At 42.3% G+C, this 26,842-nt stretch overlaps 1 protein-coding gene across 7 annotated transcripts in view; it reads left to right on the top strand.

The window, feature by feature from the left end:
• PLEKHM3 (pleckstrin homology domain containing M3) overlaps positions 1-26,842 on the top strand; it is a 206,879-nt gene that overhangs the window by 103,704 nt on the left and 76,333 nt on the right. For 6 of the 7 annotated variants that reach the window (XM_009182899.4, XM_031651488.1, XM_021923918.2 and 3 more), the window contains one exon: positions 17,924-17,987. In XM_009182899.4, the coding sequence (XP_009181163.1) occupies positions 17,924-17,987 (64 nt within the window). Of the gene's footprint in view, positions 1-17,923; positions 18,019-26,842 lie in introns of those variants that run through there. The other variant, XM_009182904.4, reaches the window with a different exon arrangement.

The following is a 26,842-nucleotide window of genomic DNA, read 5'->3' as shown; positions in this document are numbered from 1 at the left end:
GTTTAGAAAAAGTCAGTGTCCTCCCCGAAGCTTAAAATGTTTACAGTGCTGACAATTCACTGTTTCTGAGGACTCCCAGATGGCGGCCCTGCTGAATTAGTTCAAGGTCTAGTTAACTTTTCATGAGAAGAATTATTTACAGTGTCCACACATGAAGGTGCATGAAGAACTCTGTGGAAAATCTGGGCATACATGGCAATGTCAGGACACATCCGGATCGGCAGCTGTTAGGGAAATGTCTGGGAGGGACGTTAAGAACTGCTAGGAAGAGCCTCAGCTCTGGCTGAACACGGGAACGGCAGGATATGTCACACACAGGAGCAGTAGAATGTGTCGCCTCAAGGCCAGATTTGGCCAGCAGACATGTTTTGTTTGGCCTTACGGGGATGGCCCTACAAAGTTTTGAAATTGTGAAATAGTTGCCAACTTTAAAAAATCAGGCGTTTTCATGCACACACAAAGTAAAGCTTTCTGGTTTCTCTTGGGAATTGAGTTCTGATTACACAGAGCTTCCCTCATTCTGCGTAGCAGAGATCAGCTTTAGACACTCGACTCTCCGCTTTGCCGTAACTTCTTCTGCTCTAGTTTGTCTCCCCAAACCCAGTGCCACTTGGCATATAACACATTGCTGCCCTGTTTTTCTCATCTCCAGCCCATTTAATTCATTTATCATGGTTCCCCGGGCCTAGGCATTTAAGGTTTTAACTCCAAGGCCATGTAATTAAATATTAAGAATAGAGTTTGCAGATGTCTCAGATACTAGATCCATAACTCAGTCAGGAAGTCCATCTCAAAGGATGCCGAACGTCTAGATGTGGTTCTGTCAAAAGACAGACATGAAGAGGCTTGTAGAACTAGAAGAAATAACACCAGGTCGACTTCAAAGTTCCTCAGAAGATGGGTTGGGGTGTTCTAAGGCTTGGGCTAGGCCGTTACAACGCGCCCCTCCGGCAGTTGCAGTCCAGTGATTTGAGGGAGGGACCATTACCTGGAGCAGCAGCCTCACCACAGAGCTAAAGATTAGAGCTGGGTTACCAAGCCCAGGTGGGGCAAACTGAGAAAAAAGAAACAAGTGAGGACACAAATGGAGGTGGTTTATTATAAACCCTGAGTTAAGTTGGACTGCCTGAGCTCAGAGCGTATTTCTGTCTCTGATAGCTTACAGAGCCAGTTTTCTCACCTGGAGACAATACCACCTCATAAGGAAAGTGCGAGAATTCAGGGAGTTAATGCCCAGAACAGAGCAAGCTCTCAGGACATATTAGCTGCTATAACTCTTATTTTAAGCAGATCATAATTCAGGAGGAGCCAGGAGGTGAACAGGGGAGAAGAGGCAAAAGGAAGATGAGCCTGGAGGCCTCCAAGAGCCTGGGATTCAGGGAATTGCCACGCCTTTCTGTGCAGAGCACACAGCATCAGTAGAAGTTATGAGATGCAGACTCTGGCCCATCAGTAGTGATCCACCTGGATCCTTTAGGGACCATGCCCCTTAATCCTCCCTCCCTGCTTCTAGCATATTTAATTAATGTCATACTCCCTGAGTTTTTTTTACCTGCCCTCTCACTAAAAAAAAAAACCTCTCCCCTGTTCGTACTATCACCTAAGACCCCATCTTAAGCACTCAGAACTGTCTCCATTTCCCTTTTGCCCTACTCACTTCTGACGTGGCCCCTTGCAGGCTGACTGTGGATTGCACTCTTCTCTGACACCTTGACTTCCTGAGGCCCTTGTTTCTTTGGCTTCCTGGGCATTGTTGGTCACCATTTCTCCTAGACCTCCTTCTCCCTGTCCTTCTCTGCACTCTGTCCTGTCCGGGTCTCCCCCTTCTCCTTGCCCTCACTGCCTCCACATCCTCCTCCAGCTCCCTAATACTAAGAATACCCAGCACCTCGGCTGCCCTTCTGCATAATCCTCCAGCCTTGACAGCAGCCAGTGTGGCAACTTTAAGTGAACTGGCAGAAGGTGCCCCTTTCTCAGGGCACTTGGTTTTTTGTTGTTGTTTTTTTGTTTGTTCGTTTGTTTGTTTTGTTTTGTTTTTGAGACGGAGTCTCTCTCTGTCACCCAGGCTGGAGTGCAGTGATATGATCTCAGCTCACTGCAACCTCCACCCCCCAGGTTCAAGCGATTCTCCTACCTCAGCCTCCTGAGTAGCTGGGATTACAGGCATGCGCCACCACACCTGGCTAATTTTTGTATTTTTAGTAGAGACAGGGTTTCACCATGTTGGCCAGGCTGGACTCAAACTCCTGACCTCAAGTGATCCACCTGCCTCGGCGTCCCCAAGTGCTGGGATTACAGGCATGAGCTGCTACACCGGGCCTTATCAGGGCACTTTGTTGTCATCTGCAGGGACAGAGTCATGGTCCCTCTGTAAATCGACACTGACTATAAGGTGACAACGTTTGGCCCAGCACTCTTCCTTGAGGAGATCACTCACTAGTTTGTTATGTCCAACTGCCTACTGGACATCCCCACTTCAAATTGAAATTATCTTTTCCCTGAAAAATATATCCATGTGGGCCAGGCGCAGCAGCTCACACTTATAATCCCAGCACTTTGGGAGGCCGAGGTGGGTGGATCACCTGAGGCCAGGAGTTCAAGACCAGCCTGGCCAACATGGTGAAACTTGTCTCTACTAAAAATACAAAAATTAGCAGGGCGTGGTGGCAGGCACCTGTAATCCCAGCTACTCGGGAGGCTGAAGCGGGAGAATCACTCGAACCTGGGAGGTGGAGGTTGCAGTGAGCCGAGATTGCACCACTGCACTCCAGCCTGGGAGACAGAGCAAGACTCGACCTCAAGGCCGGGCGCGGTGGCTCAAGCCTGTAATCCCAGCACTTTGGGAGGCCGAGACGGGCGGATCACAAGGTCAGGAGATCAAGACCATCCTGGCTAACCCAGTGAAACCCCGTCTCTACTAAAAAAAAATACAAAAAACTAGCCGGGCGAGGTGGCGGGCGCCTGTAGTCCCAGCTACTTGGGAGGCTGAGGCAGGAGAATGGCGTGAACCTGGGAGGCGGAGCTTGCAGTGAGCTGAGATCCGGCCACTGCACTCCAGCCTGGGTGACAGAGCGAGACTCCGTCTCAAAAAAAAAAAAAAACACGACCTCAAAATATATATATATGTGTGTGTGTGTGTGTGTGTGTGTGTATCCATGTGGTCAGGTGTGTTCAGTTAATCATGGCATTATTGCCTTATTTTCCCCTAGTTTGAACCTTGACATAGTTCAAAAGTTTTGCTTTAAGGTTCTCTAAGAGCCAGTCAAATTCTTCCCTTATTTTTCATTCCCATTGCCATCCCCCTTGTCTCTACTCTCATCACCTTATTTCAGTGATTTTCTTTTCTTTTGTGTGTGTGTGTGTGTGTGTGAGAGAGAGAGAGACAGAGTTTGACTCTTGTCGTCCAGGCTGGAGTGCAGTGGTGCCATCTCGGCTCACCGCAACCTCCACCTCCTGGGTTCAAGCAATTCTCCTGCCTCAGCCTTCCAAGTAACTGGGATTACAGGCATGTGCCACCACACCCAGCTAATTTTGTATTTTTTTGTAGAGATGGGGTTTCTCCATGTTGGTCAGGCTGGTCTCGAACTCCCAACCTCAGGTGATCCTCCCACCTCCGCCTCCTAAAGTACTGGGATTACAGGCATGAGCCACCGTGCCCAGCTATTTTAATAATTTTCTTTTTTTCTTTTTTTTTTATTTTAATAATTTTCTAACTGGGGATCCTACCTCCCCATGGCACCCCTCCTCAGTCCCTCTAACATATGTGCTACTGTAAAATGGTCTTATTAGACAGTGAGTAGTTCAGCTACCTACAGGATAAAGCAACACTCTTGGATGGGTTTTCAAGGTTCTCTGTCATCTGACCCTGACCTACATGCACAACTTTAACATCCACATGGTTCCTATGTGGATCACACCACGAGCCAGAATCTTCCACTGTGTTCCTGATGGACCACAGCCACCCCAGCCCAGCCAAAGTGACATACATACTCATTTCCTTGACACCAGCTGCCTCCCAGTCCTCTCAACTTGACTTGACTTGGCTTCTCTTACTTTAAAGCCAACTCAAGTGCTGCCTCTTCCCACCTGTCTTCAGTAGGTGATCCCTTCTCTGGTCTCTTCCAGCAGTGATCATCTGGACCACACATTTGGCACTTAAGGGCTTGGATGGTTTTCATCTCCTTATGTATATATCCTCTCTTGCTGGCTAGATCAGAAGACCCTTAAAGGCCACGATTGTCCTCGAAACCTAAAATAGAAGACCACACATGCTAGCGGTGCAATAAAAGCTTGTTAATAATCGTAATTATGTGTAGAATAGTTTACTGTATATAAAGATAATTATGATTTCATTAGTCACAAAGTACTTTCCCTTAAATATATTATTTGTTCTTTACAGCAGCCCTTTTAGATAGGTGGGGCAGATGGTATTTAGAAAGAAGAGAAAGCGTCACTAAGCATCAGGGAAATGCAAATCAAAACCACAAGGAGATACCGTCTCACCCCAGTTAGAATGGCTATTATCAAAAAGACAGAAAATAAAAACCACAGCAAGGATGTGGAGAAAAGAGAACTCTTCTAAACTGTTGGTGTGAATGTAAATTAGTACAGACTCTATGGAAAACAGCATGGAGCTTCCTCAAAAAACTAGAAATAGAGCTACCATATGATCCAGCAATCCTACTATTGGGTGTATAGCCAAAAAAAAAAGGGAAATCATTATGTCAAATGGATATCTGCATCCTCCTGTTTGTGGGGATCCCACTATTCACTGTGGAAGTGTCCATCAAGTGGACAAAGAAAATGTGGTAAATATACACAATGAAGTACCATTCAGCCATAAAAAAGAGTGAAATCCTGTCATTCACAGCAATATGGATGAGCCTAGACAATGTTAAGTGAAATAAGCCAAGCACAGAGACAAATACTCCATGTTCTCACTCATATCCAGGAACTCAAAAAGTGGATCACATAGAAGTAGAGAGTAGAACAGTGGTCACTAAAGGTGGGGAAGGGTAGAGGGATGAGAGGGTTAGGGAGAGGTTGGTTAACAAATACAAATTACAGTTAGAGAAATAGGTTCTGGCATTCTATAGCACTGTAGGGTGAATATAGTTAACAATAATTTGTTGTATATTTTCAAATAGCTAGAAGAGTACATTTGAATGTTCCTGCCATAAAGAAACAATAAACGTTTGAGATGATAGATGTGCTAATTACCCTGATTTATTATACATTGTATAATGTATTGAAATAGTATATTGTACCCTATCAATACATATAGTCATATGTCAATTAAAAATATTTAATAATAATTTTTTTAAAAGAAGAGAGGCCGGGTACGATGGCTCACACCTGTAATCCCAGCACTTTGGGAGGCTGAGGCAGGCAGATTGCGAGGTCAAGAGATTGAGACCGTCCTGGTCAACATGGTGAAACCCCATCTCTACTAAAAATACAAAAATTAGCTGGGTGTGGTAGCACACACCTGTAATCCCAGGTACTCAGGAGGCTGAAGCAGGAGAATCACTTGAACCCAGGAGGCGGAGGTTGCAGTGCGCCGAGATAGCGCCACTGTACTCCAGCCTGGCAACAGAGTGAGACAACATCAAAAAAAGTAGGAAAGAAAGAAGGGAGGGAGGGAGGGAGGGAAGGAAGGAATGGAACTATGACTCTAAGATGCTACACTCTGAGAGTGTAAAGGAAGGCAGGGAGGTGACAGACAGTGGTGTCCCTTGAACAGGGAGGCGGATCGCTGAGACAGCCACTCCTGTGCTCGTTGGCAAGCTTGATCAGCCGTGGAGAACCAGGCATGACAATTGGGTTAGTGCCAGCAAATGCATTTACTCCAGGTCAGCATTTGCCAGACCTTCCTACGTCCCATACCTGTAAACTTAAAACAAAAATGCGAAGATAACTATAGGATTGCCTTATAAATATCTTTAGCCAAAACAGAAGTAAAAACATGACCCTCTATTTCTCACCATCATTTCACATAAGAACATAGTAATACTAGAAAAAAAAAATAGGCAAACTGCTTTAGAAATCAAATAGCTTTTTAAAATCAAGTAGATTTAGAAATTGTTCTACATTTTTTTTTCTCTAAAATTTTTCTTTGGACTGCTAAAAACATCACCAGACTGACACCAGCTGTTTGGACTAGCTTTTCAGAAATCCCAGTTTAAGTCGTATTTTCTCTTCTGAGGGCTGAAGTGAAATCCAGTCCAGGGAAATTTATGTGGATGCTTCAGTATTTCCCATTCTCAAACATCAAAAATGTGATTTGGGGACTTGGGATGCCTGACAAATCCACAACCCATTATGGTATAAATGTAAAACTCATCTCTCTCCAGCACTAGTTAAGGGCAGTAGGCAATATTAGGCCTCTTTCCCTGGTTGCTTAGGACAGAATTGTGTTCTCAGGGAGCATTTGCTCCTACATGTTTGTCAGGTTAAGTCCTTGACTTAGACCATTCCGAAGCAATTTAATGGCTTGGCTTGAGAGTCTCAAGAGAATACCCAAAGTGATTCTTCTAAGCCATCTCTTCCTGTCTTTGGTCTCACATTTTATTTGAAATTATGATTATATCCAGCAGGAGTTCCCACTGAAATATCAGTTTTACCGAATGGTGAGAAATTTCTATTATAAAGATTGCCATTTTTATTAACACTGTCCTGGTGAATACCAGAAAAAAAATGTGTGTGTGGGGGGTGTGTGTGTGTGTGTGTGTGTGTGTGTGTGTCCTGACAGACTCTTGTTGCTTCCTTTTCCTTCAAGCAAAATTAAGCAGCTTACTCTGCTCTTAGACCCGTCTCCATAAATGTCACTTGATTTACCAAGACTGCCTTCTCCCTCCTTCCCTTGTTACGCCAGAAAAAACTGTCTTTCTAGTGAGTTCACTTAGCTGAGGCTAAGTCCAAAGGTTGGAATGCTCTTTGGCCATCTAATAACGTCTTAACCTTAATATGTCCAAAACTGAGCTCCTAGTATTCCCACCCACCCCCACTCACATTGCAAACCACTCCTCCTGCAGTATTTCCCATCTTGCTTCATGGCATCTCTGTCCATCCAGTAATTCAAACCAAACACCTCTCATATTCTACATCCAGTCAGCAAACCCTGTCAGCTTCAGCTTCAAAATCTATCTACTTTTCACCATTTGCACTGCTGCAGGTGGGGTCCACCATCACCTTTTGCCTGAATTATTCCAGTAACTGGTCTCCTGCACCACCCTTAGCCCCCTTCAGTCTGTTCTTAAGACTATAGCTAATGTATAAATCAGATGAGTCACTCCTGGCCCAAATGAATAGTTTCACCTCGCACTCCAAGTGAAAGCCCAGGGCATACCTGGTCTCATCTCCCATTACCTCTCTGCCTCGTCGCCCACTACTTTCCCCTCATTCACTTTGTTCCAGTCACACTGGCCTTTTTGTTGGTCCTTGGGCATAGCAAGCTGGCTGCTACCTGAGTTTCCATCCTTGCTTTTCCATTCCCTCTAACTGCTGAGATTGCTTCCTTTTTTTTTCCTTTTTCTTTTTTTTATCGGTTTGTTTCTCAGTGTGAAACCAAGCTTGCTTCCTAACTCCTTTAGGTCTTTGAGCAGCCATCACTTAATGAAGCATCCTTGACCACTCTGTTTTAAATGGCAACACAGTGTCTATTTGCACCCCACTGTCCACCACACATGCCTTCTGTCTTCTTTCTCTGCTTACTCATCACCATAAAACCTGGTGTTTTATTTTGTCTGTCTCCATCTCTTAGGCCATCAGGTGTGAATGTAGACGTTTTGCTTTGTTCAAACTATGCAGCCACATGCACTGGCTCTGCCCTTTCTACTAGATGTAAGCTACGAAAGGTCATGACTTTTTATCTGTTATATTCACTGCTTAGAGCTATACATATCATGGGGGCTAATAAATACTTGGTGAATAAATTAATTAAATGAATGAAGATTCTGCCCAATTTGGCCAAACTTATTTTTTCTCTTACTACAAAAGAATACTGTTCATCATAGAAAACAAAAATAAGAAAGCCACCCATATCCTACCACTTTGATGCATATCCTCCCAGACCTTTTCCTCTGCAGATGATTTTTCCCCATGAAAGCTGTTTTTGTTTGTTTGTTTGTTTGTTTGTAATGGAGTCTCACTCTGCCACCCAGGCTGCAGTGCAATGGCTCGATCTCGGCTCACTGCAAGCTCCGCCTCCCAGGTTCATGCCATTCTCCTGCCTCAGCCTCCAGAGTAGCTGGGACTACAGGTGTGAGCCACTGCACCCAGGCCTGAAAGTATATACTGTACATACTATCCTTAACCATTTCACTTAGTATATTGTGAACATCTTTTTTATGCTGATAAATATTTGTCTAAACATCATGAAATGAGTGAAAATGGTGTTTTGATATGTGGGCATACCTACATGTCATTGATCTTGGAAGAAGTAGGTGGGGATTATTCAGTGTACTCAACAAAAGATTGCATGAGCAATCTAATACTAAATGAGCTGGTAGAATCACTTCATATCAACACCCCCTCTTCTCCCCTCACCGCCTAAAAAATCAAATATATTAGGTAGAAGGAATATCTAATACAGAGAGAAAAGATTGCATGCTGTTGTAAATCAAATACACTTGATCTGGGAGGGCAGTTTATTAAGAACACATCTCTTACGGCAGAATTTTCTGGTTTTTTTTTTTTTTTTTTTCTTTTTGAGACAAGGTATCACTGTTGCTCAGTGCCGTGACATGACCACAGCTCACTGCAGCCTCGACCTCCCAAGCTCAAACAATCCTACTTCAGCCTCCTGAGAGCTGGGACTACAGGTGTGTGCCACCATGCCCACCTAATTTTTTAATTTTTTATTTTTTGTAGAGACAGGGTCTCACTATGTTGCTAGGGCTCCTCTCAAACTCCTGGATTTAAGGGATCCTCTGCCTCAGCCTCCCAAAGTGCTGGGATTACAAGCATGAGCCACCCTGCCTGACCAAGGCGGCCTAACTCTAAAAGCACAATCTGCACAGACTGGAGTTGCAATGTCTCTGAACTGCATATGAGGAATATCTTACAAGCAAAATCTGAGACTGAAATGTGCAAAGTCTGGTTAATACTGAATTTTAGAAGAATAAGTCTATTTTAGCAAAAATATTAGCACTAAATTAGTCTCATTAAAGACCAGTAAGTATTAGCTCTTCAAACTTGCTGATAACACTTCTTTAGGCTCAGTAAATGAAAACAAGTCTTTATGTTTTCTGTAAGATTTAAGGTTACTCAGACTTTTGTGGCTACTTTTCCAGTTAGCTAGTTAAAAATTTCATCAGCTGCAGCTGGGGCTTTAGCCTTAACAGATTAGCTGCAGACTCTATCAGGACTCAGAAATAAAGGAGGTAATTTTGGTAGTTTTGATAGCAACCATTCTTCTCATTCTACTTCAAGAATTCTTTTCCATTAGATGACTTCTAAAAGTGTGGTTTTCGAGTCATCTATCTTCCTGATATCCTAATAGCTCCTCCCTCTCCCTTCTTTTTCTCCAGAGATCTAATTCAGCAAATTATGTATATACCAGTATCAGCACTGTAAAAGGGTGCTACAGACTGTCTGCAGTGTCATTCACGACTAAACAGATTTGAAAACTTTCAAAAGGAACTCTGGGAAGTTATATGTTAATTTTACTAATCTGCATAGATTCATAGCTCTTTATTTACTCAGAGATCTTTATTTACTCAGAGATCTTTCAAAAAGCCAGGATGTTATTTTCTCTTATTCTGAGATTAAATGAAATATATAAATTCTCTAAAATCATTTTCTTTTTTTTCCTTTTTTTTTTTGAGACGAAGTCTCACTCAGTCACCTGGGCTGGAGTGCAATGGTGCAATCTTGGCTCACTGCAACCTCCACCTCCTGGGTTCAAGTGATTCTCCTGCCTCAGCCTCCCTAGCAACTGTGATTACAGGTGTGAGCAGCCACCATACCCAGCTAATTTTTTTCTTTTGTATTTTTAGAAGAGACAGAGTTTCACCAAGTTTGCCAGAGTGGTCTTGAACTTCTGACCTCAGGTGATCCACCTACCTTGGCCTCCCAAAGTGCTGGGATTACAGATGTGAACTACCATGCTCAGCCTCTAAAATAATTTTCTAAGAGAAAACAAAAATAAAACTCATTGCACGACAAGTGTTATATTCTTGCAACTGTTAAACACCGTAAAAATTTGAGCTAGGTATATAACAGCTATGATATAATCTATCATTTTTATAATCAGATGCCACAATAATCACAATTAAAGTTACATCCCAAATATTTCTACTCGAGGCTTTAGATTGTTGCTAAGAAACTTAAGTACGATTTCTGAATGAGCAGGTAAAAGAGACCCTTATTTCCTGTAACTACCTGCCAAGATACAATATCTGGTGCAATCTTGCCATTTTTTCAGCCAATGAGATTAGCAAAATGAAGTACCTAGAAAAGTGATTGAAGCTTGTTTCTTTCACATAGGCTGCTATCGAAATATGTGCCTTTGATTTAAAATTGTTTTTCCATTAGCTCAGAGTATGGCTGGACATACAAGTCCTGTCCACATCCAGCCTAATGTAACTATTTCAGGAAGAGTTTGCAGCTCATATCAAGAACACCAAATTGCATCTCCCTGGGGATGCTTCGTAGTGCTTTTTGCTGATTTCGGTGTGGGTGTATGTGCCCTCCAAAGGAAAGACACTGGCCATCTCAACTTAGCACAAATTACCTACCCTGGAGCACATATTCTTGGAAGACAGTAAAACTACGTGAATAAATGGTTTTCCTTTTAAAATTATTCCTTATGCATCTTTATCCATATTCTTTATTTAGACCCTTATCATTTAGAATCAAATTGTGGAGTTTGCTTTTGGTGTTGTGCTATCATTTTAATTTTACATGTGTGTGTGTTGTGGGTCTTTTCTTTAAAGCCTAAGATATTTCCATTGCAAATTTTTCCCCCATTTTAATCATTGAGTCTTTAAATGCGGGTTGTGCATCTCTAAGAACTGAGCTTCAGGAAAATGGTAATATTATCAAATCTATCAGAACCTTGCAAAGGGTCTGCCTACTTCACAGCCTGACCCAATCCCTTTTTTCTCGTGAGCACTGGGGCTTGGTGGGAGCTGAGTTGAACTTCTCAGAAATTAGTCAAGTTAAATGAGTCTTGATTTATTTGACTTAATGTCATGGAACAAAATGGAATGAGGCCCTTCTACCTTTTTGTTAAGATTACTGCCTTTGATTTCATAGGCAATTATCTCTGCATTTTTAACCCCAAGTACCAGCTACATCATATAAAGGCTCTGAATCATATATGACCTTTTTCCTTTTTAATTTTCATCTTTTCTCACCTTTCTCATTAGAGCAATCTATAAATGAAGCCTAAGTTACCTTCCCAGTGTGTCAGGCGATTCTGAAGATGATAAAATAGAAAATGTTGGCACTAGAAGCGATCGTGCTAGTTGGTTTTCATGATCTTCTAGCACGTTTCTTCAGTGTTTTTTGCTACCAGGAAACTCGGTAGTGCTACCTGCTAGTGATACCGTTTCCTTTGATGGGTGAGTGAAGTGTGGAGTTGACTCTTCTTATTTATTCTTTGGCTCTGGTGTCAGGGCTTGCATTGGTATAAGCAGGGCTGCCCACTGCAGAAATGCTGCCAGACATGATGATTAATAGCCCTGCAATACAGTGAGGTCAGTTAATGCACAGAAGGCCCTAAACACAGCAGCGTCATATGCAACAAGGATCCTGTTTACTAAAGGACTGCTAAACCAGATAACCTTCAGTTAGTTTGTAGCTTTTTGTTCTTAATATAATGAAGGTTATGGGTTAAATTTAATAAATTAGTGATTACTTTTTTTTTTTTTGAGACAGGATCTTGCTTTGTCACCCAGGCTGGAGTGCAATAGCATGATCATGGCTCACTGCAGCCTCAACCTCCTGGGCTCAATTGATCCTCCTGCTGCAGCCTCTTGAGTAGTTGGGACCACAGGCATTCACCACTACCCCCAGCTAATTTATTTTATTTTTATTTTTATTTTATTTTTAATTATTATTATTTTCTTTTTTTGAGACAGAGTTTCATTCTTATTGCCCAGGCTGGAGTGCAATGGCGCGATCTCGGCTCACCGCAACCTCCACCTCCTGGGTTCAAGCGATTCTCCTGCCTCAGTCTCCTGAGTAGCTGGGATTACAGGCATGCGCAACAATGCCCAGCTAATTTTTTTGTATTTTTAGTAGGGATGGAGTTTTTCCATGTTAATCAGACTGGTCTCGAACTCCCAACCTCTGATGATCAGCCCACCTTGGCCTCCCAAAGTTCTGGGATTACAGGTGTGAGCCACCGCTCCTGGACCCCCAGCTAATTTTTGTATTTTTTGTAGAGACGGGGTCTTGCTATGTTGCCCAGTCTGGTCCCAAACTTCTGAGCTTAAGTGATCCTCCCACCTTACCCTCCCAAAGTGCTGGGATTACAGGTGGGAGCCACTGTGCCCCATTGAGTAATTATTAATCTTTTTTATATAACATTTTAGTAACAACTTGAACCGTTTCAGTTAATAAAATACTGTGTGTTGGGAGTGTCTGTGTGTGTGCGCGCACGCGCGCACCGTGGGGGGAGTGTGTGTCTGTATGTTTTCCTGCACGCACATGCACATGTGCAAATGTGTGTATTTGAAAGAGCTTCCAGCTGGGTCCACATCCCATTTCCTTTAGGCCTTTTGAAGACCAGGCTTCATCAATTATCTCTACTTTTGTGTCTTCTGCTTTTGTTTCTATAGTAGCTTCTTAATGTTAGCGTTTAAGTATGCCCAAGTCTCTCTATGTTAAAAAAAAAAAAATCCTTTCTTTTTTTTTTTTTTTGTCTGAGACGGAGTCTCACTCTGTCGCCCAGGCTGGAGTGCAGTGGCCAGATCTCAGCTCACTGCAAGCTCCGCCTCCCGGGTTCATGCCATTCTCCTGCCTCAGCCTCCTGAGTAAAAAAATCCTTTCTTAGTCCTACATCCTTCTTTAGCTGTGGCCTGATTTCCCTCCTTTTCTTTAAAGTTGACTTCATAAAAGAGTAACCCACAATCCTCACCCCTCTCCAGTCTTTCCTCCCCCTCCACTGAAACCACCCTGTCTGAGGTCACTGATGGATTCCTGCTTGCCAGCAGGCACTTTCCAGGCCTCATGAGAGTCTTCCTCACGTTATCTGACCTCTCCACTACTGTTGATGCCATTGACCACCTTCTTCCTTCATGAAATTATCTCCTTCCTTGGCTTCCCTGGTGCTGGCTCTTCTGCTCTTTCTCCTCCCTGTCAACCTACTCCTTCCCAGTCCTCTTCCTGTTTATCTACTCCTAAATATTAATAGTACTGTTTTACCCGGAGCCAGTCTTTTCTCATGTCCCAGCATGTGCCCCCCTGGGCTATCACTTTTTCTCAGGGCTTCACCTAAAACCTATAAGCTGGGGGCCCACAAATCACGCACTTGGACTCACAGGTGACTCCACTTGAGCCTTCCAAAGACAGTTCCAACATCTGAGCTACCCTTTCCCCCACCAAGACAACTCCTCTTCCTTAGTCCTGTTTTTCAGACCCCTTTCTACTAATCAGAGTTTAAGGCAAACTGGCTCTGGGAATCTACTTTTCCCATTCATTTCCTAAAGGACTCCCGTCAGGCCCACTTGTAGGACCTCAGCCACAGCAGAGGAAAGCCCTTGGAGTCACCCAGATGGGAAGTTGCCGCAGCCCACGCTTTCCCAAGCTTGGCTTTTAGGTCCATATTTACCCTGAGTTTCCCTGTGTTTGGTCTTCCTAAAGAAAATATTTAGAGAATGTCTTGCAAATTCAGTCTGCCTTAGGGGAAAGAGGAATAAATAGCAGTGAGCGTAAGTTATCTGGCCCTGCCTTGGAAACCCTTACCTCCTCTAAGCAGAAGACTGAGTCCCTATCTCTAAACAGCTGCAAAAAAAACTTTTTCTTCTTTTATTTACATTAAAAAGCATTACTATAAGAGATGCATTTTAATACCTACCAGTCTTCCCTCTCAGGAAATATATTACCATATTTGACTTTAGTGCTTTCATACTACAACTCCCGTCCTCCAGGGAGGAAAAAAAGATGATTGGCATTATCTCTCTTAAAAGTCTTTATTTTTAATGGCCACCACTAAATCTCTTGGACACAACATCTTCTCCAGACACAATAAGCTGGGTTCCTTTATCTTTCCTGCATATATTGCATTTTCCAGTTCTTTGTGTCTGTTATGACTGACCTCATGTAAATTATAGTATTAGACATTGAAGTGTGATGGAGAAGACAGTAGAGGAAGTGTTTCTGGAGGGGCTTAGAATCTCATATAAAAGGAGAGAGAAAATAAACATACGTGAAATATATATACACAAAGAAACATTAAATAAATACATAGCCACTTTAGCTTACTGTACAAATAATGTTGAAGGAATATTAGAGATGATTGTGACCAAAGTTGGTTAATTTTTGTAAGAAGAATAATGAATCGTGTTTGGAAGCAAGAAGGACCCTGCCTAGTAAGGAGAAATTGGAAATTCTCTTTGTTGTTCATCAGTTGTATTCATTGAAGTATTCATCTCCGGCACGTAGCACAGTACCTTATTTTAGACACTCAGTAAGTACTTATTGACTGTATGATTACCGACTGGGCATAGTACTCCAGGAAGAGTATGCCAGTATGATTTGGTTTGTAAATTTGTAAATAAGTCTGATATCCTGTATATCCCTAATCATAAAAATTTTAGAATTTTAAAGCAGAAAGGATTTTTAAGTAGCGAAACATTACAGATATGCTCTCCTGCATTTGTCCCTGCCATAGATCATTTCATCTTCCTTTTAACTCTTTCTCCAGCTGACCTATGTTTCTACAAACCTGAAGAAGAGGCAGGAGCTAGTCTTGAAATGATTTTGCAGTCTTCTTACTGGACTCCATTTCTTAGCACTGCTGCCACATTGCTTTCATTTTACTTTATTTAAGGGATTTCATTATTAAGCATTTACCTTTCAGTAAGATTATTCCTTCCATTTAGCCACCCCTAAACATCCTCTGTCTCTCATATTGTCATACCCTGCTCCCCTTGAGTCCCACTGAAAGACTGCCCTAGTTTTCCTTTCCTGCAGATAAGTTTGGGTCCTTGGATCTTGGAACAGCAAAAGGACATTAGTGAAACAACTGGTGAAACCTGAATAAAGTCTATAATTTGCATAATGTTAATTTCTTATTTTTGATCAATATGCCATGGTTGGGTAAGATGTAAGCATTAAGGGAAGCTGGATAAAGAGTATGAAGGTATGAACATTTTACAAATACAGAGAAATGTTAAAAACTGTGGAAGCATATGTGAATATTCTAGTTATTTTCAAAAACATACTTTTCAAAATATAATGAGAAAATTGCAGACTACCAAAGTACACTTTTAGATAGTTCTAGATTGTAAGGTAAACAAAGTAAAAACAAACAACCCTCATCTGGGTTCAGCCACCTTCCCATTCAGGTTTTTCCTCACTCCATTCCCTCCATTCCCATGGCTTCAGCTGTCCGCTCTGTGCTCCCATCAGAAGTGCCCTGAGTCGTTCCCCACACAGGCACTGGATATTCGGCACATGGGAAGCTCAGTTTTTTATTCCCTCCCCTGGAAGCCTACCCTCAGTTGGCCAATGGCATCACCATTCTGATCCCCAGGCTCTATACTTCAGGGTCATCTTAGACCCCCTTCTCCTTTTTCACTTATTCCCAATGTTCTCACTTCTTCCAAAAAGTCTCCGGCATCTACCCACTCATTCCTTTCACTGTCCGCTTGCCTACCCTAGAACAGACTCTCACATGCTTTGTCACCTGTCTGTAGTCTCTCCACCCTCCCTGCTGCCTTCAGAGGCATACCAGTGTGGCTTTCCTGCCTCAAAAAGCATCAGTGGCTCTATACCGCTACCGGCCTAAACTACAGTAATAAACATCCATCCAGAAGAGACGTGCATGATATTACTAAATTAGATGGTCAGCTCAAACCTACCTCCCTCCTTCCGCCACCCCTAGCCCCAAGAAATTAGAAGGAATGCAGGCCTTTGGAGTCAGAAAGTCCTGGCCTTGAATCTCGGAAGACATCCCTTGATCATTTCTGTCATGTGTTTGTGTTTTTGAAAATGGAGGTTGATTACATCTCATGGTTCCTCCAGGGACCATGGTCTACCTTCCATGACAAGGGCCTTCCTGTGGAGAACCTAATCCTACATGAAGGAATTGAGTACTTTTCCTATGCCCTACCCAGCTGTGCTGGGCCTGTGCTCTGCTTCCTGTCACAAGTGCAGCCCTGAACCATTAGAGGTGAAGGGAGCCCAGCCTTAGGAACTGCATTCAGTTTCCCAGAATATAATGCCCTTGTCACTTGTCTCATTCCTGTGGGTGAAACAGTGCTTTCCAGCAGAATTCTTCAGCGACTTTCCTACTTTCCAGGAGAGGTCCTTACTAGAATACACCTACCCCAGTCCTCCGTCCAGTCAGGACTTCGTCTAATTGGTTCAGTGCTCCATTTTCAGTAGTCTAATACAGTGCCCGATATGCAGTATGTGCTTAATCAATACTGGATGGATGGAAGGATGAATGATTTAATATCTAGGATTTGGCAACTAATGCATACTTAATTGAAAGACTGAATAATGATTTTTCCAATGAGCAAGATTATTAGGCCAGTGGTTCTAAACCTTGACTGTACTAATCACCAAGAGAGTTTTTGTTTTCTTTAACACTGATTTATGAGCTCTACCCAGGCATATACCCTGTTGTTTTCTAAAAGGTCTCCAAGTGATTCTAATAGACAGCCAGGGTTGGAATCCACCGTGTTAGACTACTCAAAAAATATGTACCCCATGCATAACTCTTTATCATTTTCAATTACCACATTGTATTGTAATTATCAGCTTCTGTGTCTTTTCCTCACTTGACTTTATGCTCCTTGGCCTCATACTGGGGCTGTCTTCCTAATGCCTGGCATAGTGCTTGGCATATAATGAAGAGTCATAAATGTGAATTGGATAAATTGGTGGTTTCTTTCATTTAAGACCCAAGAAAATTGCATAGTACCAAATAAGACAAAGAGAAAAATGCTAGTATCATGGATTTTGTTTTGGGTTTAGTTTGTGTGTATGTTGTTTTCCAGTCATCTACACTTTGGTAACCTGTTTGCTTGCCCATAACGGGTTATTTTTTTTCTGTTCATTCATTGTCATCTATTCAGATGCTGTGAACAGACAGCAGCTAAAGATATTGGACTTTGTTGAAGAGTCCTAATTTAAAATGTCTTGTCCCATTATTCTCATTTGTACAGAGGTTCAAAAACTGCCATCACTATACATATGAGAGGACAGTTCATTAATGTGATATTCAGTATCACTCCTCCTCATTAATGAAAGCCATAGAAGCCTCTAGACACGAGTGGCCACTCCAATTTTTCTGAAATCCAAAATCAGTATATTTAGATATAGAATAATACAGCTAGAAAGATATTTAGAGACATCACATTAAACCACCCTCATTCTGCGTGAAGAAGCTGAAGCCAGGTGGGCATTTGAGGACTTGGCAGAGATCACACAGCTTATTATGAACACAGCTGGTACAAGAAACCTGATGTTCTGGTCCTCAGGCCTGGGCCACTACACAGTGCTTGTAGCTCTTAAGATTACATTAGAAGTCAAAGATCAAACTTTTACCTCCATTCTGGTGTCTGTATTGGGAAGAAAAATATCTGAGAAAAAGATATTTCTCAGAAGGCTTAGGAGGAAAAGTATAGGTGGAAAGTAGAGAGGGCAGAGGAAAGGAATTCTTGAATGAGACTTTGAAACTTGTCAGAAAAATGTGTGTTTTGGCAGCACCGCAGTTCACTTGTCTATCTGCCCTTGTTTTCAGAATTTTCCCCAGAGAATACCTCCTTCAACAGATCCACCTGTATTCCCTCGCCGACCTGCAGCAGGTAAGCACTCAGAGGGGCTGTTTCATTTTCGTTGTTTTCCTGGAGAAGTCTCTTTGTCGACTTTGGTCTTTGCCATCATTGGGGTAGTTTTCATCACAAACCCTGATAATTCTTATTCAGAATGGGGGGAAAACTTAGTATAAAAAGATATATAGGACAATACCAAATGTTGGCAAGGATGTAGAGAAACTGGAGCTCTTATACATTGCTGATGGGATGCAAAGTACGTCAGCCACTTTGGAAACAGTTAAAAAATTAAACATAGAGTTACCATATGACCCAACAATTTTACTCCTAGGTATATACCCAAGACAGCTGAAAACATATGTCCACAGAAAAACCTGTACACAAATGTTCAGAGCAGCATTATTCATAATAGCAAAAAAGTGGAAACAACCCAAATGTTCATCAGCTGATGAATGGATGAACAAAATGTTTTGTAGCCGTATAATAAAATATTATTCTGCCATAGAAAGAAGTGAAGTACTGATGCATGCTACAACATGGATAACTCTTGAAAACATCATGCTAAGTAAAAGAAGCCAGACAGAAAAGAATACATACTGTATGATTCTATTTACATGAAATGTTTAGAATAGGCAAATCCATTGTGACAGAAAGTACGTTAGTGGTTGCCAGGGCCTGGGGAGAGTAAAGAAATGGGGAGTGCCTGCTCATGGATAAAGAGTTTCTTTGGAGGCTAATGAAAGTGTACTGGAATTAGACAGCAGTGATGGTTGTACAGTCTTGTGAATATTCTGAAAACCACTAAACTGTTTACTTTAAAAGAGTAAATTTTATGGGGTGTGACTTTTACCAATTAAAAATTTGTATGAAAAGATGTAAAAGGCATTGAATGTGTTAAGCCCTTGACTTGTGCTCAAGCCAAAAAGTTGAATGGCTTTTAAAGTTTAGTAAAACATAACATAGCATGTAAGAGTTGAAATCATCCTTTTATACTTTTATTAGCACATGTACTTTTTTTTTTTTCTTTCGTTTGTGAGACAAGAGTCTTGCTCTGTCGCCCAGGCTGGAGTGCAGTGGCGTGATCTTGGCTCGCTGCACCCTCCACCTCCCGGTTTCAAGCGATTCTCCTGCCTCAGCCTCCTGAGTAGCTGGGATTACAGGCATGTGCCACCACACCTGGCTAGTTTTTGTATTTTTAGTAGAGATGGGGTTTCACCATGTTGGCCAGGCTGGTCTCGAACTCCTGACCTCAAGTGATCTGCCCACCTTAGCCTCCTAAAGTGCTGGGATTACAGGCGTGAGCCACCACGCCTGGCCACACTTGTACTTTTAATGATTGGCCAGATTAGCAGCTAGGAAGAAACTGGCCTCTTGTGTGTTCAGCCCAAAATTCTAAATATGTTAAGCTTTGGTTAATCATTTAAATCGACAACTCACTCCTAAGAACTGTTGGACACTAGATAATGATTATTTTATTTTATTTTATTTTATTTTTATTTTTATTTTTTTATTTTTTTTGAGACGGAGTCTCGCTCTGTCGCCCAGGCTGGAGTGCAGTGGCACAATCTCGGCTCACTGCAAGCTCCGCCTCCCGGGTTCACGCCATTCTCCTGCCTCAGCCTCCCGAGTAGCTGGGACTACAGGCGCCCACAACCGCGCCCGGCTGATTTTTTGTATTTTTAGTAGAGACGGGGTTTCACCGTGGTCTCGATCTCCTGACCTTGTGATCCGCCCGCCTCGGCCTCCCAAAGTGCTGGGATTACAGGCGTGAGCCACCGCGCCCGGCCGATAATGATTATTTTAAGAGTTCATTAACTAATAATAATAATTGTGACAACTTTCAGTGTATCTCAAACTGCTGTGATTCTGTTCTTTCGTTGTTGTTTTCCTCTCTGGTTGTTTTATCCAGAAGAATTTAGGTCAACTTAAAAACCATACTTACAATAACTTCAGTCATTTTTCTGGCTTTAAATTACTTTTCAAGGATTTTTTGTGTCTTTTAATTTAATAAGAATTTTATGTTCTTTTTGTCCCCCCAGAGCTAGGAAAGTTATTTATTTATTTATTTATTTATTTATTTATTTATTTATTTATTTGACAATCTCACTCTGTTGCCCAGGATGGAGTGCAGTGGTGTGATCTTGGCTCACTGCAACTTCAGCCTCCTGAGTTCAAGCAATTCTCGTGCCTCAGGCTCCTGTGTAGCTGGGATCACAAGCGTGTGCCACCAGGCCCGTCTGATTTTTGCATTTTTAATAGAGACAGGGTTTCACCATGTTGGCCAGGCTGGTTTCGAACTTCTGACTCAAGTGATCCACCTGCCTCAGCCTCCCAAAGAGCTGGGATTACAGGTGTGAGCCTCTGCTCCCTGCCAGAAAGTTATTTTAAATTAAATGGCAGACATGATGTTAGAGCATTTAATTGGAGAGCTCTAAGAAAAGACTAAGGTTTTCATTTCCATTTATGTGTCAAGTTGAAACCTATTTGCACATACCAGCTCTCCCAACTTCTTCGGTCCTGCCTGATCTTTACTACATAGTCAGGCAGCAGTGGTCTGCTGGCAAGGGTGGAAAGAGGTATATTTTTACTTAAAATTGTTGTTCAAGGGGAAGAGTTGGTTAAAACACTTGTTATACATTTATCTATTTTCTGGAGTCTACCTGATCATAGTGCCTGAGGACACAGACTCTATCGTTTGAGAAGTATGTTTAAAGGCACTGAACATTCTTGTAAAGCTGGTTTAAAATAGAATAGGTGGGCTCCAAAGTGAGTACTCTTTGAAGGAGCCTTTCAAACGTGAGTTTCGATATCTGACGAAGAGAAAGAATCAGAGTAATTCCATATTCATTTTAGGGTGTCAAAGTAATGTATCCATTTGGAATCGTACAGCCTGCTTTTTAAGGCTTTCCTATACCCTGCTGTCTTTCCCTCCACCCCCTTTTCTTTTTTTCCTCCTTTAATAATCAAACTATACATGCCAAGCAGCTTACTGAAGTCAGTGGCAGGGGTATTCCTGGTGGCCAAGCCATTAGCCCCTGGAGCCCCATAAGCAGCTTAATCAGTTGTCAGCCTGGGTAGTAAAGTGATCGAGGCAATCAACAGCTTATCAAACACGCTGTGGGCGGGGCAGCTAGAGCTCAATGCATCCATTTACTTAACAGCTCACTCTAACCTGGTTCTTTGTGCCTGGCTTTAAGAGCCCCAAACTTATCATATTTAGAGGAAGTTTAATTCGATTACTTTTTCTGCCTGAGGTGGGTTAAATTGGATTTAGCTTTTGATCTGTCTGCATCTTGGCTATCAGCACTGAAGGGCATCCCCTGCTTCATCTTTCCTTGGTTTCTGAGTAAATAACAAGCATGTTTTCTAGATCTGAATTGTTCTTGCAAATATGTAAGGGAAGGGACACAAGGAGAAAGAACAAAAAATACCATTGCTTTGTGAAAGGGCATGTAGTGGTATGGGGAAACCCAACCTAACTGACCCAACCACCAGCCTTATGGCGTCCTAGGCCATTTTGGCCTCTTCGACTGCTTCGTCATCCCACTTATTGTCAGTGTCAGGCGTTTTAGAGTAAATTATTTTCCCCTGTTTGATTTTTCTCCTCACTGCTAAAGGTTTCTGTAAAAGCAGACCTGTCTGTCATATCAAGTAACTATAGAAAAGGGGCTTTTAATGTTCAGATTTTGCAGGGGAAAGGAAAATAAACTAAAGCAAGTGACTCAAGAGTTATAAATCAGAGAAAAACAATAAGATGGATATTCTTCTTAAATGCACAGATTCCTGTCTACTTTAAGATTTCTCTTGTTAATTTGATTTTTCCCATTAGCTTTTATTTAAAAAGCAAAACAGCCATTTTCCTCTTCAAAAAGAAAAAAAAAAAACAGGTAAGAATTTAATAAACATGGTGAAAGGAGATTTATAATTTAGAGATAATTTAAAATAATATAGTACACAAAGCACTAATAATACTTAAAGATGCTGAAAGAATTCTGGTACCAAAAAAATTGCAATCTTATTGTCTCTGTCTGGTTTTATGTTTATAAGTAACAGTCCCTAAAATTTTCACAGATAGACTCAATTCAACAATTTGGCTGAAGATTTCAAGCTGCCTTACCACTACTTTTGTTACGTTCAAGACACTTTTCCCCCTTTTCATGATTTGAATTACTGTCCTCTTTGCATGCATTTTCCTTTACTATTGTACATTTAGATGTGAGGAAAGAAATAGCAAGGATTGACAATTGCTTTGCAAAGAAGATTCCCTCCAGTTGTTCAGGCAGGGCTGTCACCTGCTCACTGTTCACTGAGTACCAGTTATTGGCAAAATTAATGCTCAGACTGAGTCCCTAATTGTCTGTTTCACCAGTGATTGAATTGCTCACTGGTATGACTTGCACATCGAAAAAGTAGTAGTTGTATATAGTCATTATCTGACTACAGTCAGTTGGTAGCATTTAGCCATAACCTGTAAAATAGAGCCAGGTATACCTGGCCTAGTAGCAGGGCCAAGGAAGACGCATAAGACAGGGGCGGAGGCTCTCCAAATCCTAGGAGCTCCAGGGAGCATGGCCTTCCTTGCTTATTATTTCTTGGCGCTTAGGAATTCAGGTAGAATTTCTGTTCTGCTAACTCAGACACAGAAAAGAGCAGCAATGAACAGGAATCCAGATTTTGAATGGAGCGGACGACGAGATTTGAGATTGAATATCCTGAGCAACATGCGTGTGAAACCCCATCTCTATAAAAATACAATTAGCCGGCAGGAGCTGTAGTCCTGGATAGAGGCAGAGAGAATGGCATAAATAGGCAGTGGAGTTGCTGGAGAGGTTACCGCACTCCAGCCAGACAGGGAGACTCTCTCCCTGCTCAAAAAAAAAAAAAAAAAGAAAACACTAATTCCATACTTTTTTTTTTTTTTTTGAGACGGGAGTCTCTCGCTGTGTCACCAGGCTGGAGTGCAGTGGCTGATCTCGCTCACTGCAAAGCCCGCCTCCCAGGTTCACACGCATTCTCCTGCCTCAGCCTCCCAGTGCAGCTGGGACTATGGCTCGGCCACTGGCTAGTTTTTTATTTTAGTAGAGATCGGGTTTCACCTATGTTAGCCAGGATGGCTGCATCTCTGACCTCGTGATCCACCCGCCTCGGCCTCCCAAAGTGCTGGGATTACAGGCTTGAGCCACCGCGCCCGGCCTCCATACTCTTTGAATGTAACTCTGACAGAATGTACTGTTCATTTTTTAAAAAATAAAATCTTACAAATTTTCTTTCAGGAGGTATGAATGCATGGTGGTTTTTGAACTGACGAAGTGCTTCCTTGTAAAGGAGGTAGAAGGCAACAACTCAGCATGTGTGAATGCAGGGACTAGTATTGGTGCATGTTTTGAATGGGGAAACTGAGGCACTGCTTTTTAAGAGCTTTTCCTTGGTTAGTTACTTTGGGAAGAATAAATAGAATAGAATTTGTGTTTGGTTATTTTCAGTCTATCCAGCATTATCACAAATCCATGAGAAGGCTTTAAGACAGGAATGCAATAAAAAGATATGCTCACCTGAGATGGAGAGAGTTGTACCGTAACTCTCAGTGCCTTAACTTTCGGCGTCAGCTATCTGCTTTCCCTGTTAAGTATGTGACAAACCATCTCCTTACTCCCCTTGGCGCTTTTAACACTGATGAAAAGGTTCCAGATTTTACCAGTAGAATACATTAGTATATATAAATAAATGGTCAAGAGTTCTTAGTTGTTCTTAAGGAGCAAATCAGAAGTCTGGTTTAATATGTCATTCTTTGGACTGTGTAAATGATAGCAGGTTTATTCTAAAGTTCCTTCTATTTGCTGAAAGAAAAGGTCAGATTTGACTTCTAAATTTTGGCTACCTGTGCTCTTGTGACAAAACCTAAAATGTATATTAATGACTAACTCTTCTGGTATTACTCACCTTTGGGGGCATATGTAAGTTAAGCATTGAATGATTCTATTTGTGGCGATTCATGAGAAAGGATACTGGATGATCCCATGGGTGAGGTGGCTGGTTAGAGTAGGCCCTCCACCCTACTCCCTCCACTGCCCACCACCTCACCCCCGCACACACACACCCCTCTTGTGAGACAACCTAAGGAGCTAATTTTCTCATTATTCGCCTTCCCTGGGCCCTACATTTCCAAATGAGACCCTACCTTTACGTGAAGGCATTTAGATTGTAGTTAATAGGAAATATATTACCCAAGAAAAATAAATTATTATTTTGGCAGAAATTCATTTGAAAACATGGCATGATATTGAGGGTGGGGAGACATTTCAACAGATAAGTTTTAATGAAAGAAAAAGGACAGGAAAGTCTGGAATTTGGAGTACTTACTAAAGAGTTGTGAAGTGGGAAGGATGCCAGGTGGGAGGACCCATAGCACTCAAGAGCTGTGAAAAGAGAGAGGAGTGACCAGATGTACACTACCTTTCTGGAATTGCCTAGCACTGCCTAAACTGTTTAATACTAAAGCAATAAACACTTACACTCAGCAACTGATGTAACTTATGCAACATAGAAATGTTCAGTGGATGGATGGATGGGTGGGTGGGTGGATGGGTGACAAAGGTGTATATGTACATATGTTCATACATACGCTATCGTGAACTCACTGGTTCTCTCTCCCCTAAAAAGCAAAGCAAACTGGTTAATTTAACATCAGTCACTAAACAAAACAAAATTAGAAATGCTGACTATGAAATATAACAATGCACAGAATTCTAAAACAAAATAAAAATCTCTGCTTATGTCAGAATAATAGTGAGTTGTTTCGTGTTGCAAACCTTCTGAACACTCACTCCATATCCTGAACAGTTAACTCTTCGGTTAACTTTTTTGCTAGTCCAGCATACCCACAGAGCTTAGGAATTGTCATCCGTGTGACCTCAACATTTGTTAGAATTGGCCCCTGAAGAAATAAATCAAACGGTGGTCTTACCTCAACTGTTTTCTAGCTGGTAAGATCACAAAAAGGCAATGTTTAAGACATTTCAAGGCCACTTTTAAACAACACGCTTTACTGAATTCTTCTTCAAGGAAGTGATGTGAGTTATTTTGCATGGCCCTGACCCACCAAGCAAACCCATAATCAGAGAACATTTTTCTCTATGGACGCTCTTCACAGAGTCAGCAGACAAAGGCCACGCCTAAGTGGGCACCCAGCACAGCTGCCCTTTCACCAAAGAAGTAACAGGTGATGACCTTTATTCACACAGGGGTTGACATCTTTGAATCCACAGCCCACAGGAACACAGCGCCTCAGTACCCACAACCGAGTCACCAGTCCCAAGCCTCAGGAGCCCAAGGAACTTGTATTCATAGCTTCTCAGCAGCCCTGATCCCTACACCATTGTCCACCCAGGCATTAGCGGCCAGGATAACTAATTAGGAGCATTCGGATTTAACAAGCAGAAAAACAAAGCGTGACAGCTCGCCTGTGTTGTTCCATGGCCGGTGCCTGTGTCCGCTGCAGCCGGCACTGCCTTCAGAAACCCCTGAACGTAATCTGGGGCGAGACGGGAGCGAGGCCTCCATTAAAACATCACTAAATCTCTGTTAGCTATTTTAGCCACAGCTCTCCCAACCAATTAATGAGCTAGGAAAGAGGACCGTAAGTTATTTGGGGAGCAAATTATGCCTTTTAAACAAGTGGGTTTTCAAAAAATGAATGCACAGGCTAAGATCTTGCTGGGGCGGAGGAAGGGATTGAGTGTTATTCTTTGAAGTTTTGATAGGCAGGCAGCGGAGCAAATGGAAAAGCCCTGTTCCTCAGGAGAGCAGGTGTATCTTGAGTGGGTGCCGAACAGTTCATGCCTCACACTCAGTCTCCCAGGGTGTTTCACGTCGTACAGGGAGGGGAAAGGGAAGAGTGACAACTGCTGCTAGGTGCCAGGACTGGAGCTGGGTCTTCTGACTCCTCACTTTCAGTCTTGACATCTTTACTACCTGCTGAGCATAACTACTAGTTTTCTGATGTTTTGATGATGGAACCAGTTAGCTGAGTGGGTTAAAGCAGGTGATTAGCAAGGTGCTGGTGCAGATTGTTCTCTATGCAAGCTGACTTTTCTGTTCTGCAGACCCAGGCGCCGCAGCCAAATTCCACAGATGATTGAAGGATCGGGGGAGCTCGGCATGGGCTGTGGCAGAAAATGTGCAGAGCTAAGGACAAAGTCACTACCTTTTGTGGAAGCCAGATCAGAAAGATAACTGTGCGTTGTGAGTGGTGGATAGAGAGCCCTGTTGCCCAGGTGAGAAGGAGCTCAGTTGAGATAAGGATTCCAGGAGCCAACTCTAGCCCCTCAGGTAGAGACAACACAATACCGGTTGAGGCTGCAGCTGTGGAATTGGATGGTGTTTAGTCAGTGCTGAAATCACTCTTCTGGGAGTCCTTTGGCATGCAGCCATCTGAGTGCTGTTGTTGTTGTTGGGTTTTTGTTGTTTCATATTTTAAAAGAGCAATCATAATACTGACAAAGTGAGGGCCTGTTTTCAAAGAACATCTACTTAAAGATATAGAGTAAGGTTAGCGTCGGTCTTGCCAGTGGTAGAAACCTATGCCACCAACAGCCATTGTGAAAGGGACCCAGTAGTCTTTCTGGTTCTTCATTTCTATTCAGTTTGATTCAACAAGTGTGTATTGATTGAATGCTTTCTGTGTGCTAATCATTGAGCTAGCCACAGAGGAGGCAAAGGTGATTAAGCCACAGTCCCTTCCCTCACTGAGCTCACAGTCTGATGAGAGAGGCAGGTAGGCATTAAGTCAGGGGAGTTGAACCTAGGGTACTTGGGGAATACATCTGACCAAGTGTGTGGCAGATTGTATTTTGCAAAGATAGCTGCAACAGTATCTTCCATCCCACATG

The sequence above is a fragment of the Papio anubis genome, chromosome 10 (assembly GCF_008728515.1).
Source record: "Papio anubis isolate 15944 chromosome 10, Panubis1.0, whole genome shotgun sequence".
NCBI classification, from domain to species: domain Eukaryota; kingdom Metazoa; phylum Chordata; class Mammalia; order Primates; family Cercopithecidae; genus Papio; species Papio anubis.
The sequence above is the reverse complement of the archived record's forward strand: the minus strand, read 5'-3'. Positions and strand labels throughout refer to the sequence as shown.